General features: G+C 39.6%; 1 protein-coding gene across 2 annotated transcripts in view; it reads left to right on the top strand.

Moving 5' to 3' along the window:
* The window catches only part of LOC310733534 (plexin-B3-like), a 110,029-nt gene that overhangs the window by 92,643 nt on the left and 4,072 nt on the right, over positions 1 to 13,314 (top strand). For both annotated transcript variants that reach the window (XM_083554851.1, XM_083554850.1), the window contains exons 19-30: positions 1,093 to 1,251; positions 3,336 to 3,484; positions 3,842 to 3,942; positions 4,181 to 4,398; positions 6,508 to 6,686; positions 6,777 to 6,843; positions 7,655 to 7,801; positions 9,499 to 9,658; positions 9,780 to 9,883; positions 10,291 to 10,375; positions 11,385 to 11,551; positions 12,600 to 12,760. In XM_083554851.1, the coding sequence (XP_083410977.1) occupies positions 1,093 to 1,251; positions 3,336 to 3,484; positions 3,842 to 3,942; positions 4,181 to 4,398; positions 6,508 to 6,686; positions 6,777 to 6,843; positions 7,655 to 7,801; positions 9,499 to 9,658; positions 9,780 to 9,883; positions 10,291 to 10,375; positions 11,385 to 11,551; positions 12,600 to 12,760 (1,697 nt within the window). The remainder of the gene's footprint in view (positions 1 to 1,092; positions 1,252 to 3,335; positions 3,485 to 3,841; positions 3,943 to 4,180; positions 4,399 to 6,507; positions 6,687 to 6,776; positions 6,844 to 7,654; positions 7,802 to 9,498; positions 9,659 to 9,779; positions 9,884 to 10,290; positions 10,376 to 11,384; positions 11,552 to 12,599; positions 12,761 to 13,314) is intronic.

The raw sequence follows: 13,314 nt of genomic DNA, 5'->3' as shown, positions 1-13,314 counted from the left end.
GCACAGCATTTTATAGCAGGACTTCACTTCACTTCACCTACATCAGTACCTGGCTTTACTAAGCACACTCTGAAATCTAGTGGAACATCTTCCCAGAAGAGTGGAGGTTATTATAACAGCAAATGTGGAATGGGGTGTTCAAAAAAATGGTCAAACGTTTGTCCATAAAGTATATCTTGCACTACTAATTGATGTATATATATTTTCTTCATGAATTTGCTCTGGGTTCATTCCCATGTGGGTTTCCTCTGGGTTCTCCAGTTTTCTTCTCTCTTTCGAAAACCAAGTAAATCAAGTAAAAAAAAAATTAATTAATGATACTGGATATTGGAAAAATACCAGACACATAGTCATAATACTTAAATAAAGAATAGCAGTGAGAGAAAGACGAAAATAATAACAATATTTCCATCATTTTCGACGATGATCCCGTTGATCCGCCGCTCATTCACCACGACACTGAATAATGATAATGCTGATATGTTTGGTGAAAAAAAATCAACATAAATTCCATTTCCACAGCCGTTATCACAGCGACGTAACAGATATGTTTTTAATCTCGGACCACATAGGAGTGTGGCTCAAATCTAATTTAAATAATATCGCTCTGAAAAAAAGGATCATAAGTATCATATTTAGCAAAAAAATAATAATGAAATTTATTTTCACCCTAAACAATGAACGTATATCATATAGCCAAATGTTTGTGGACACCTGAGTGTAAGATTCGTCTTTTCTTTTTTGAAAATTAAATTCCTCATTTAGTCTCCATTTTCTGTTAGAAGAAGCTCCACTTTTTTGGGAAGATGTTTCACTAGATTTTCAGGTGTGCTAATGGAAATTTGTGCTCACAAGGGGTTTAGAAAAGGAACTGATAGGGTCGGGTAGGGTAGGGTAGGGTAGGGTGAGAAGGCCTGGGGTGCAGTCAGAGGGAAAAATTCACGCATTGAGATCAGAGCTCTATAGCAGGAGATCTTCCACTCCAACCCATGCAAAGCATATCTTGTCATGCTGGAACAGGTTTGGGTTTCCCATTCCAAGTAAAGGTAAAATGTAATGTTACTGTTAATGTTGCATTATTCTATTGTGCAGGGGAAAGGTCTAACCCTGGCTATGACGAAAGATGAGGTGGTGGCTTCGCTCGGAGACAAGATATGTGATGTGAAGACTCTGGATGACACTCATCTGTACTGTGAACCTCCAGAGGAGCAACCACTCAGCTTAGACCATGAAAACCTACCCAGGCTAAAGGTCAGTGTGGTAAACCTAGATAGTAGACCACACCATTTTCCTCCTAGTTATGGTGTTTTAGTATCCATATTTGCAGTGGTGGGCGTGGCCATGTTGGCCAATGCTCAGATAAGTGAATGGTGCCTAATGATCATGTAATGCACAGCGTTTGTAAAGGTTTTCAAATACTGACCGTGCATGCTTTGTTTGTTATTGCAAGTTAATAATCTGCGCATATAATCTGTACCACCGAAAGTTTGCGGACACCCGAATTCCTTCCATTTACCCTTATAATAAGCACCACTCTTCTGGGAAGATGTTCCACATCAGATTTGTGAAGATTTGTGCTCATTCAGCCACAAGAATATGCGTGAGTTTGGAACTGATGCAGGTGAGGTGAGGATGCCTGGGGGTGCAGTCAGTATGATAAATAGGGTTGAGGTCACAACTCTATAGCAGGAGATTTTCCACTCCAAACCATGTAAAGCATATCTTCTCTTTATGCTCCTGTGAGCGACTCAGATTGACAAACGGAGGCTCGTTATGCGTATTCACACCGATCGCAGACACGACCTCTGAACTACAGACAACACGGCAGAGAAAGCTGACTGATATCCTAGCATATGATGCCACAGCATGCCTAAAAGAACCAGTGGCTAGTAAGTGAATTTTGAACGAAATCCAAATCCTTTCAGTAAATCCATAATAATGTGCCTTGGCAGGCAGTGTGCTCGCAAAAATGGCCTCTTTGGTCATTGAACATAATAAGTATCTGAAAGCACTGCCTGTGCAATGCCTCCAGAGTTGTTAGTGCCCAAAATAACAGCAGCTTTTTACAGTCGTTAAATAGCATGTGCAGTCACCAAGTCACTATAATTACCATCAGCCTTGATAAATGGGTGGTTCGTTGCAATAATCTCTGCCTGGTATTTTGCACTCGTGTAAATGCATATGCATCGAGGAAATGACCTCCTCTTTGATCTTAATGGGCACTAAAAGCCACTTTAATCTGTTTAGTCAATTGAGATAGTTTTTAATGCAAAAAAAAGCAGCAGTTGCACATAAACCTCAGCCAATAGGGTCACGCGTGCTTTATCGGCCGCTCGTATAAGGGAAATACTATGACTGATGAAATTAAATGAGGTTTTTGTACGTTTTTCTTTTTTTTTTTTTTTTTATGCCCGGATCAGGCAGTTTTATTGAGCCTGAATGAAGCAAAACTTGTATTTTCTAAATTTGGACTTTAGTCCAGCAGGTTCATGACTTCCTGCATCCGCATGGAAATCGAAACCTTCTGCTTGTGTGGGTTTTTGTTGCATCCCATGCGGTCATTTTGCAGACCTCTGGTTTCGACCTGATGCACTGTAAACCTTTATTGCAAGCTTTCTGAAACACATTTTGCAACTAGTTACATAATTTTGCAAGATAGAATCGTAAATTTTGCAATTCTTTTTATATTTAGGAATGGGGTTGCAAAGTGGCGGTAAATTTCCAGTACATTCCCGGGAAACTTTCCATGGGAACATCATCTGGGGTTGGAAAAGGAATTTTGTGTAATTTTCAGTAGCATCTTTAGTAATTAATACATAACTCTAATTCATAGAGGCTCAATATTTAATGTTGTAGTTTACTGTTTATGACCGGAAGGCCCAAACGTTTAAATCCCAGCACCACCAGGCTGCCACTCCTGAATTTCTGAACATGGGCCTGAACCTTCCTACTCATTCGTATAAATTTAAAGCGAAGAAGGCAGCTGGTATCCGTTACCCTGTTAATTCAGGCACAAATCCCCAAAATGATATTGCTTTGCTCTGAACCTCATACGGATTGTTGCCTGACGACATCAAGTGTGTGACGTCTTTTAACTTTTAACAAGTTTTAGTAGGTTAACTCCAATTCCAAGTATTTAAGAATAAAATGAGGGATAATTAGTAGCCTATTTATTGCAGTGAAAGAAACAATCATGCGATAAAACAGCAAATTATGCAGGATTGCATCAACTGCGAGGACTATTTGTACAGAATCCGTTTAGAACACATTATTTGTTTGTTCAGAATAATAATGTATTCATATTCACATCCCTGTTGTGTGTGTTTGTCTCTTAGGTGCTAATGGGGCGTTTGGTGTTTAATCTGGGCACAGTGGAGTATGATATGGGCACTCACACCCCCGTGCCCCTGGAGGCTCAGGTCGGATTGGCAGCTGGAGCAGCTGTGGTGGTGCTCATCGTCCTCGTCATCATCCTTATGTACAGGTACAGACTTTTATCCATAAATACGTGTGTTCACATGTTTCTTTTCAATTTTGGGATTTCCTTGCTACATTATATGGACAAAAGTATGTGGACACCTGAGCATAAGATTGGAATGTGCTTCTTTTTGAACATCCCATTCCACATTTAGCCCTCGTTTCTGTCATAATAAGCTCCACTCTTCTGGGACTAGATTTTGTGGAGATTCGTGCTCATTGACACCGAGGAGCAGGGTGCAGCCCATATAGTGTATAAAAATCAAGGACTTAAATCTCGGTTTATGTATGCACCCTCGTCTTTCGTTCTTGTGTTTATGTATATTGTGCTATGACAGTGATGATGAATGCTCTGTGTGTACAGGAGAAAGAGTAAACAAGCCATGCGAGACTACAAGAAGGTTCTGGTCCAGCTGGAAACTCTAGAGATTAATGTTGGAGACCAGTGCAGGAAAGAGTTCACAGGTGTGTTTGTGTTTGTATTTTTAATACAAAACCGCCCTCCAACACACACACACACACACACATACACACACACACACACACAGACACAGACACACACACACACAGACACACAGACACACACACACACACACAGAGACACACACACACACACACACACACACACACAGAGACACACTTTCTATTTGTTCAGAAGGATTAATGGAGAATTAATTGAACGTCTTGTCTCATTTAAACTCAGATCTCATGACTGAGATGATGGATCTAAGCAGCGACGTCGGTGGTCCAGGCATACCGTTCCTGGACTACCGCACATATGCGGAGCGTATTTTCTTTCCCGGGCAGAGAGGGGCGCCACTGAGCCAGAACCTGGACCTGCCAGAATCACGTCGGCAGACGGTGGAGCAAGGCCTGGGCCAACTCAACATCCTGCTCAGCAACAAACTCTTCCTCACTCGAGTTAGTTCAACACATATTTGCTTTATCATTCAACTTTATTTTTTATTTATTTTATTTAGAATTCTTTACTGATCCCACAGGGAAATTGTTATTTCTTCGCATATCCAAGCGATGTAGGAAGCTATGGTCAGAGCATAGCGTCAGAGATGTTACAGCACTCCTGGAGCACAAAGGGGTTAAGGGCCTTGCTCAAGGGCTCCAAGAGTGGCAGCTTGAGCTTGGGCACTGTAGCTATAGTAATTATCTGTTTATAAAATATGTTATATCATACAGCATTTTGTGTACTGAGTACAAAGATGGCGAAAGTCCTTTACTCTAGTAGAAGTACAGATATTTGATTTAAAAGACCTGGATACATTTTAATGAATGTATCCAGGCAAAACAACCACCATATAGAACACAAGTAGAGAAAAGATGTTGATGATCAGGTGATCAGAAACGTCTCTGTTCTCAGTCATGTTTACATCACTGACTCCCTCTGTCTCATCCACGTTAACCCCAGACTTCTTGTTGCCTTCTGCCTCGCTTGTTGTTATCTTTGTAAAATAGTCTACTGTGCGAGAGCCAGGATATGATACACCAGTGGTAAAAATCCCCACAATGACAGGAAACAGGTTGATGAGCCAAAAATAGTGGACCATGAGAAAAAAAAATATTGATCACCGAATAGATTAAAGTAACGAGCCTCTTTTGAAAATGTAAGTACAGATATTTGTGTGAATATGTAAATTTTTGTCTAAAAGTAAAAGTAAAAAGTGGTCCGGGAAAAGAATAATGAAGTAAATTACTGATTACAGAACAATCTAGTTAAGTACAGTCACCGCTGGCTGAGTATGATGATCCCCAGTGAATCCAATGAAGCCATTCATGACCAAGAATGCTCAATGAGAGTCAAATCAACTGCAAAGCAAACTGTTCCCACGAAGTTGAAAGCACACAATTGTATTGGACGTTCTTGCATAAAATATTCTCTAGTAGACCCAAAGTGCACAAAGCCGTTTGCATTAAAATATGCCTTCTACGGTTTGGAGTGAAAGCCCTCCTGTTATAGTGCTCTGACCTCAACCCTATTGGAATGAATTTTTTATGCTGACTGCACCCCAGGCCTCTTCACTTCCCCTACATCAGTACCTGACTTTATAAACACCCATCCTTCTAGCTGAATGAACGCACATCTCCCCAAAATCTAGTGGAACATCTCCTCATTTTCTCAAAAGACTTAAGCTTATTATTACAACTGTTTGGGGACGAACAACATATAAGTAGACAGTAAATTCAGCGGCGTCCGGGCCAATGCTACATTGCCGCCCTTTGACAGAGTATACTCTCTGCTATTTAATACTGATGTTTTAAAAATAGTTATTTATCCTTGTAGAGAAAAGGTCTGGGATGTTACTATTTCCTACAGAGGCAGAACTTACATGACTTCACCCTGAAGAGTTAAAAAGCATAATACAGTACAGCTGTGTTATTACAGTGCTATATGTCTGTACTATTACTGATAAAACTGCCTTAAAATGAAAACACTGCCTTAGTGCTTCATGCATTTTTAAGTATTTTGTTCACAATATTGAACCCAGTGTTGTGTGTGTTTTGTGTGTGTGTGTGTGTGTGTGTGTGTGGGTGTGGGTGTTATGAGTGTGGATTTTATTTATGATACACCAACAAATTGTGTTATTTTTTTATCATCGTGTTAAAGCATACTGTTATTATAAAGCAGACGAGAGACTAGTTTCTCCAAACTATGAAGGGAGGTCTTCATCAGCATCGATATTTTCGGTCATGTTAAGGCGGGACAAATCAATTTAAAAAAAAAAAAAAAAGGAAAAAAAGGGGGCGTTTACTTGTTAAATATACATTACAGGACAGTGAAATTCTTCCTTCACATATCAGAGCACAGGGTCAGTCATGCTACAGAGCAAAGAGGGTTAAGGGCCTTGCTCGAGGGCCCACCAGTGGCACCCTGGCAGTCCTGGGACTTGAACCCCTGACCTTCTGACCAGTAACCTCTCATTTTCTAGATTTCCCTTTCTAGGCATTTAATGCTTTGAGAATAGCCAAATAAATTCTCCTTAAGTGGTTTAAAACCTGTTTGGATTTTTTTTGTAGTTCATCCACACCCTGGAGGAGCAGCAGAACTTCTCCCAGCGGGATCGCGGCTACGTGGCCTCCCTGCTCACCATGGCGCTCCACGATAAGCTGGAGTACTTCACTGACGTCATGAAGACACTGTTGGGGGACCTGGTGCAGCAGTACGTCGCCAAAAATCCCAAACTGATGCTGCGCAGGTACGACCCAACCACATTCTTTAGTTTTCTCCTTTTTGGTCCCAGTTCAGACAGTAAATAGATTTAATATGAATCAATGCTTTCTTGCAGGACTGAGACAGTGGTGGAGAAAATGCTCACTAACTGGATGTCCATCTGTCTCTATTCATTCCTAAAGGTACGCAGTAACCCTTTATAATGAAGTCCATGCATAGGAAACACTGTAGTGCTGTGTGTTGCTTGCTTACAGAAAGTTTGCATCCCCTCAGGACAAATATTCATAGCACTGACAGACTTTTTGGGATTTCTCATCATTATACACGAGCAACAGACATGTTTAACGTGTGTATTTGGAATAGTACAGTTCAACAAATTCTGTATAATAGTGTCTCTAGAGGGTGGATGAGTGTATGATGCATCCGTGTTCCATCCCTGGTGTATTCACATTTAGTGTTCCTTGGATAGACTGATCAAAATGAAACATAATTACTAAAGATGAATCGAGTGTTTGGACGACTGAGGGGTTGGAAAATGGTCTTCTCATCTATAAATGTATCATTATTACTATTCATTTATCTTGTGATTTTTTTTTTGAGTCATTAATGATACAACAGACCAAATAAATCAGAATTATAAAGCATAAAAAATGAAAAAAATTATAATAATAATAGAGACAAAATATATTTAATATAATTAATTGTAATATGAATCATACGATGTTTATACAATCAGTACATGTTTAGTATAAATAAAAGGCAAAATACAAATAATTCAATATAAAAAAATCAAGAAAACAATGTTATGATAAGAACTATGTACGATTACCACTGAAGTCGTGTAGTTAAAATACGAATAATAAAATATAAAAATAAATAAATAAATATATTTTATAAGTACACTGAATTTATTCTTGCCAGATCATATTGACAAACCTTTTTTTCACCAGAATTCTTTTTTACTAATGCTTTTTTTTTCTCCTTTGTTTGTAGGAGGTGGCAGGGGAGCCTCTTTACATGCTGTACAGAGCGATCAAGTACCAAGTGGACAAAGGCCCCGTGGACGCGGTGACGGCTAAAGCAAAGCGGACCCTTAATGACAGCCATCTACTTCGAGAGGATATAGACTACTGCTCCATAGTAAGTGTCTCTTTTCTCTTTCCATCTCTCTCTCTCTCTCTCTCTCTCTCTTTCTCTCTCTCTCTCTCTCTCTCAGGCTTTCTTGCTCTCTTCCATAAGCAGATGGAGAGACACTTGAGTGACAGCTGACACAGAACATCTCTATTAGTGTCGCTCTTGTTCCGTCTTTCTTGCGCTCTGCCTTTCTCCGTCCCATTTCACTCTAATCTCAGACGTTTATTGCACGTTCTAGTGTCTCTGTCTCCGTCCTGATACAATTGTCTCCCTTAATGCTTAAAACCATGGCCGTGTCTGAATGTATAGAATGAGTCTAGGAAGAAAAGAGATAACAGACGATTCTTTCCACGCATTTAACCATTGCATATGGGCTGGCTTTTTTAAGAGCGTCTGGGCTACAGAGATACTGGAGAACATTCATCTGTTATTTTATACTTTATTTTATTTCCTATTTTTGATTGTTTCACTATCTTTCCCTGATACTTAACTTTTTTTTTTCATGATTGAACCCATTCACAAGGGTTGCAAACACTTCCTGGAAGTAACACAGAGCTGAAAATCTGCACCTGTCGTTTTATTATAGCTTTAATAACAGACAAATTGGATCTGATATAAAACATTACAAATCAAATAAACGCTAATTGCCAGACTTTCGATTTTTTTTAAAGAAAATGCGAATGGTTATTGACGATGCAAAACATGTGACTTTACTCGGTCAGACAAACGGTTTGATACGTCACATGTCTATGCTCACTGTTATTTCCTGTGTGAGTGGGGTCAACGATGTCACGTAATGTAACGTGATGTCACTCTATTACCAAGCAATCACCTCTGTAGTGTAGTCTCCTGAAAGCAACTCTCCACAGCATGCTGAATCTTTTGATTTGTATATGTGTCCTGTTATTCTTTGTGTGGGTGGGGTCAACGATGTCACGTGACTTCACTCTATCACCAATCAATCTGTGTGTGTGAGTGTTTTGATATGTAGATGTTTTTTTGCAAGTATTGCATATAGATGTCACATGGTGGCAGTGTTGATATGTTGCATGGCCACATGTTGTGATTCCGTTAATTGGTTAATTGGTGTTAATTCCGGTTAATTGGTGCATGCAAGCGCTACTAACTAGACAACTTGTATTAATACATTTTGCGACTAGATAAGTAGTTAAGATGTTGGACTTCTGATTAGAAGCTCAAGAGTTCACCGCCACTATGCTCAATTATATGAGTGAGATCATTGTAAGACGCACACTGTGGGTGCAAAAGTATTGGGACACCTTTGAAGAGCCGTGAGGAGTTTTTCCCTGCTTTATTTGGTTCTTCCCTTTTTGAGCTGGAGTGGAAACTCTTGAGTGCCCTGCTATAGAGCTCTGATCTCTACCTTATGGAATACCTGAGTACATGAGAGCCCGACTTTAACACGTCTTTAACAAGTGTTCTACTAAATCTAATAGACCACCTTCTCAGAAGGGTGGAGGTTATTATAAAAGCATAATGGGGATTAAATGTGAAATGGAAAGTGTAAACAAATAGCACATAAATATCCTATGTTAGGTGTCCACATACTTTTGTCCATAAAGTGTGTGTGTGTGTGTGTGTGTGTGTGTGTGTGTGTGTGTGTGTGTGTGTGTGTGTGTGTGTGTGTGTAAATAAGAGATTTGGCTTTTCCTCATCATATATATGCTATTGTGTTTCTTCAGACTCTGACAGTGCTGGTAAAGAGCGGAGTAGAAGTCCAACCCTGTCCTGTTAAGGTTCTGGATATTGACACCATCACACAGGTGAAAGACAAGATTCTGGACCAGATCTACAAAGGAGCTCCCTTTTCGCAGAGGCCTTCAGCCGATTCTCTGGACCTCGGTACAACATAATCTATAATTTCATTGTTCATTATCCCACTTGTTAGTTAATTTCTCTGCAGGCTGATTGGCTGACCATAATGTAGGAGATAACCACTTTCATTTGTGTTTCACGTTAACAGAGTGGCGATCGGGGCAAGCAGGTCACCTGACCCTGTCTGATGATGATGTCACAGGCATAGTGCAAGGTCACTGGAAGCGACTGAACACTTTGCAACATTATAAGGTGCGTCACATCTCACGTCACTCCTAAGGTCTATTTAAAAGGGTGTAATTATGGGTTGTACAGAGCTTTTTCTTTTTAGAATCCCATTAAATAAAAAGAAAATCTCCACTAATTATGGGGTTTTTTTTTGCACCTCCTCAAGTGAAAAGAAAAGCAAGTTGAATTAAATTGGGTTAACGATCAATAATCCAGTCCAGCATTGCATTGGATTTTTTTGTAAAGACATGGCATCGAGTCCGCCAGGAAATTTGCCAGCTTCTGTTTTCCTTCACTATTAATTATACTTAGAAAAAGCTCATTCACCACCTTTAGGAAATATTCCCTGGTGCTACAGGCAGAGTCGTTCTTGTATTCTGTTGTGTCTGATCTTATCTGATGCTCCCATTCAATCTCTCTCATATCCTCAGGTGCCAGACGGAGCCACGGTGGCTCTCATCCCTCGCTCAAGTGGAGGTGTCACGGGCATTAATCAGATCTTCCAAACTGGAGAAAGTAAGCTTCAGGGCAAATAAAAATAAATAAATAAATAAATCATGATGGCTGCTCTGTTCCAGTGCTGCATGGCTGCAAAGCTGCTAAATTATAAACATAGAACATGTATCAGCTGCAGGGTGCGATTCGCTGGGAGATAGAAAATTTATTCTCCCATGTCCTTGAGTTCACATTTTTCTCTATCGTGAAGTAAAACTGGCAGCTTTGGGTGGTCTATCAATATATGCTGATAATAAGTAGGAAAATTGGAGTAAATGTGATGTAAATTACTAAATGATCATAGGATCAAGAAATCAAGTGTAGAAAAAGTGGAGGTACAATTTATAGACAAAAGTGTGTGGAGATTTGGACAAAGGCTTTTTTTGAAGGTCTCATTCCATATTAAGTCCCTATTTGCTTTTATAATTAATATTTAATATAATAAGAGCTCTATGGATTCGTTGGCCTTTTATGTCCAGCTTCAAGTATTTATCTCAAAAGGAGAAAAAGATTTAAAGAAATAAAGACATTTGTTAAAGTATGCTGAAATAATTAGAACAGTTAAGTAGATGTAAAACACACACACACACACACACACACACACACACACACACACACACACACACACACACACTTATATACACATCTGTATTGCCCAAAATCTGGTCTAACATATGTAAACTATTTAATAAAATTTCTCCATTTATTTAATTTTATTCAGTCCATTTAATTTGTGTCAATTTAATTGATTATTCAATTTGATCAATATAATAAAAAAGGTGTATTGCATTCATGGCATTGTGGGTAATATGGAAAAAAATCTTCTAGACCATCATGTTGCTAAAAGTAGTTTAAAATAAAATCTAATATTCTAGATGCAAAATAACGCAATGATATTAATATAAAAGTTATTCAAGGCGTGTTTTTCCTGAGTAATAAAGAAGAGCAGTATAAAGGGAAAGCTCATACGTCATCTACATACTCCTTTCAGCCTGTTCGCTCAGCTCTTTTTTTTTTCCGGTTGTTATAGAGACACCCATGTTAGAGGGGGAGGAAGATGAGGGTCTCCGTCTGTGGCACCTGGTGAAGCCGAGCGAGGATCCTGAAATCCCAAAACACAGAAAGAGCAGCATGAGAGAGCGAGAGCGTGCCAAAGCCATCCCCGAGATCTATCTCACAAGGCTGCTCTCCATGAAGGTAGTTTTACTGTTTGTAATAAAATTGATAGATCACCGTTTATTTCTTCATACCGTGGAAATCGGCATTTTGCAAAGAATGCTGTTACACGCTTTCAACTGCAGAGGTCTCAATCTGGCAACCTGCAGATTTTAAATATGCAGAGCGCATGCTGGGACGTAATCGCATTACACGTTATGTGATTCCATGATGACGTCACATGATTTTACTGGTTTTACTGGTACCTCTTAGGTGAACTTTTTTCTAGCAGCAAAAGTCCAGTCCGACTACTTTTCTCTCCAATAATTATTATTATTATTGCTACCCATCATTAAAGCAATTAACTTGTAATTAGGTTTGCAGTCTGTCTATGAATCAATGCGTTAAACTCACCCAGGATCTCCACCATTGTTCGTCAAGCATCATTTGTTTTTATTTTACATCCAGCGAGGTTTTGACGTGATAAATCGCAGCAATCCTTTTTTTTCCTTCGTCTGGAATGTGAAAAGATTTTCTCCTTAATTCATAATTGTAAAATGTTTCGCCGTTGGAGAAAAAAACGAGGCATCCTGAACCCCGCCGTCCCACTCGGCACATCGCTCCGGTTCTCATTTGTGTGAAGATGCTGGATTTGGCGATCATGCTGTTCATAGCTGGAACAAACTTGCGAAAGAACAGAGATTCATTTATTAAGTCAGTTTTCATCAGACGAGCACTCAGGGCAACCGCACTGCGCATTTTAATTGGGTTTACTGTCTAACTTCCTCTGTAGCGCACCGTTTTCTTTTATTTCTGTTTTTCCAAATTCTGCACAAATTATTGTTAAAATTTTAATTGCGCTTTGGGTTTATTCTTTTTGATCTCCACCTCTGTTCAGCTTGAACGATTCACCAGTTACTACAGGAGCTGTTGCTTTAAATCTGCACATCTCCAGGAAACGAATAGATTTCCTAACACTCTGTCACATGGCCTTACATCACTCAGTATTCCTGCCAGTGTCACTATCAGTTTATTCGCTGCTGCATTGCAGTATTGATTCTTATTCTGCTTTGTGTCTGTGTGTGTTCAGGGAACTCTGCAGAAGTTTGTGGACGACGTGTTCGTAGCTATCCTGAGCACCAAGCGGCCACCACCGATTGCCGTCAGGTTTTTTTTTGACTTCTTGGATGACATGGCTGAGAAGCACGGCATCGACGACCCAGAGACAGTACACATATGGAAAACAAACAGGTGTATATACTGGAATAACCATTTTCATTAGGCATTTCTGTGCAACCCAGTGTATCCATCAGTATATGTACAAAGGTATTGGGACACCTGACTTTTCCAGCCATGTGTGATTCTTCCTGAAACTGTTTGCATGAAGCTGGAGGCACAGGTCTTCATATTTCCTTCATTTGAACTTGAAGACCTGCTCCAGCATAAGTTTGTGGACACCTGACAATAATATTGGTGTATGCTTTTTGTTTTTTTTTTCATCCTATTCCATATTTAATCCCGGTTTGAATTTTGAAGTGTGCTTCCAAAAGTTGGAGTTCATTCAGCCGGTAAGAAAAGTCCGGTACTGATGTAGGTGAGATGAGGAGTCCTGGGGTGAAGTCAGCATTAAAAAAATAATCCCGAAAGGTTTCAGTAGGGTGAGTGTTCAGAACTGCTATAGCTTGAAATCTTACACTCCAAACCACGTAGAGTAGATCTTCATGGAGCTGGCTTTGTCCTCATAGTTCAAGTGAAGGGAAGATTTCATGATATCAACAAGACATCCGATACATTTGTTTGCCTCA

This window comes from Silurus aristotelis, assembly GCF_946808225.1.
Source record: "Silurus aristotelis genome assembly, chromosome: 11".
NCBI classification, from domain to species: domain Eukaryota; kingdom Metazoa; phylum Chordata; class Actinopteri; order Siluriformes; family Siluridae; genus Silurus; species Silurus aristotelis.
The sequence above is the reverse complement of the archived record's forward strand: the minus strand, read 5'-3'. Positions and strand labels throughout refer to the sequence as shown.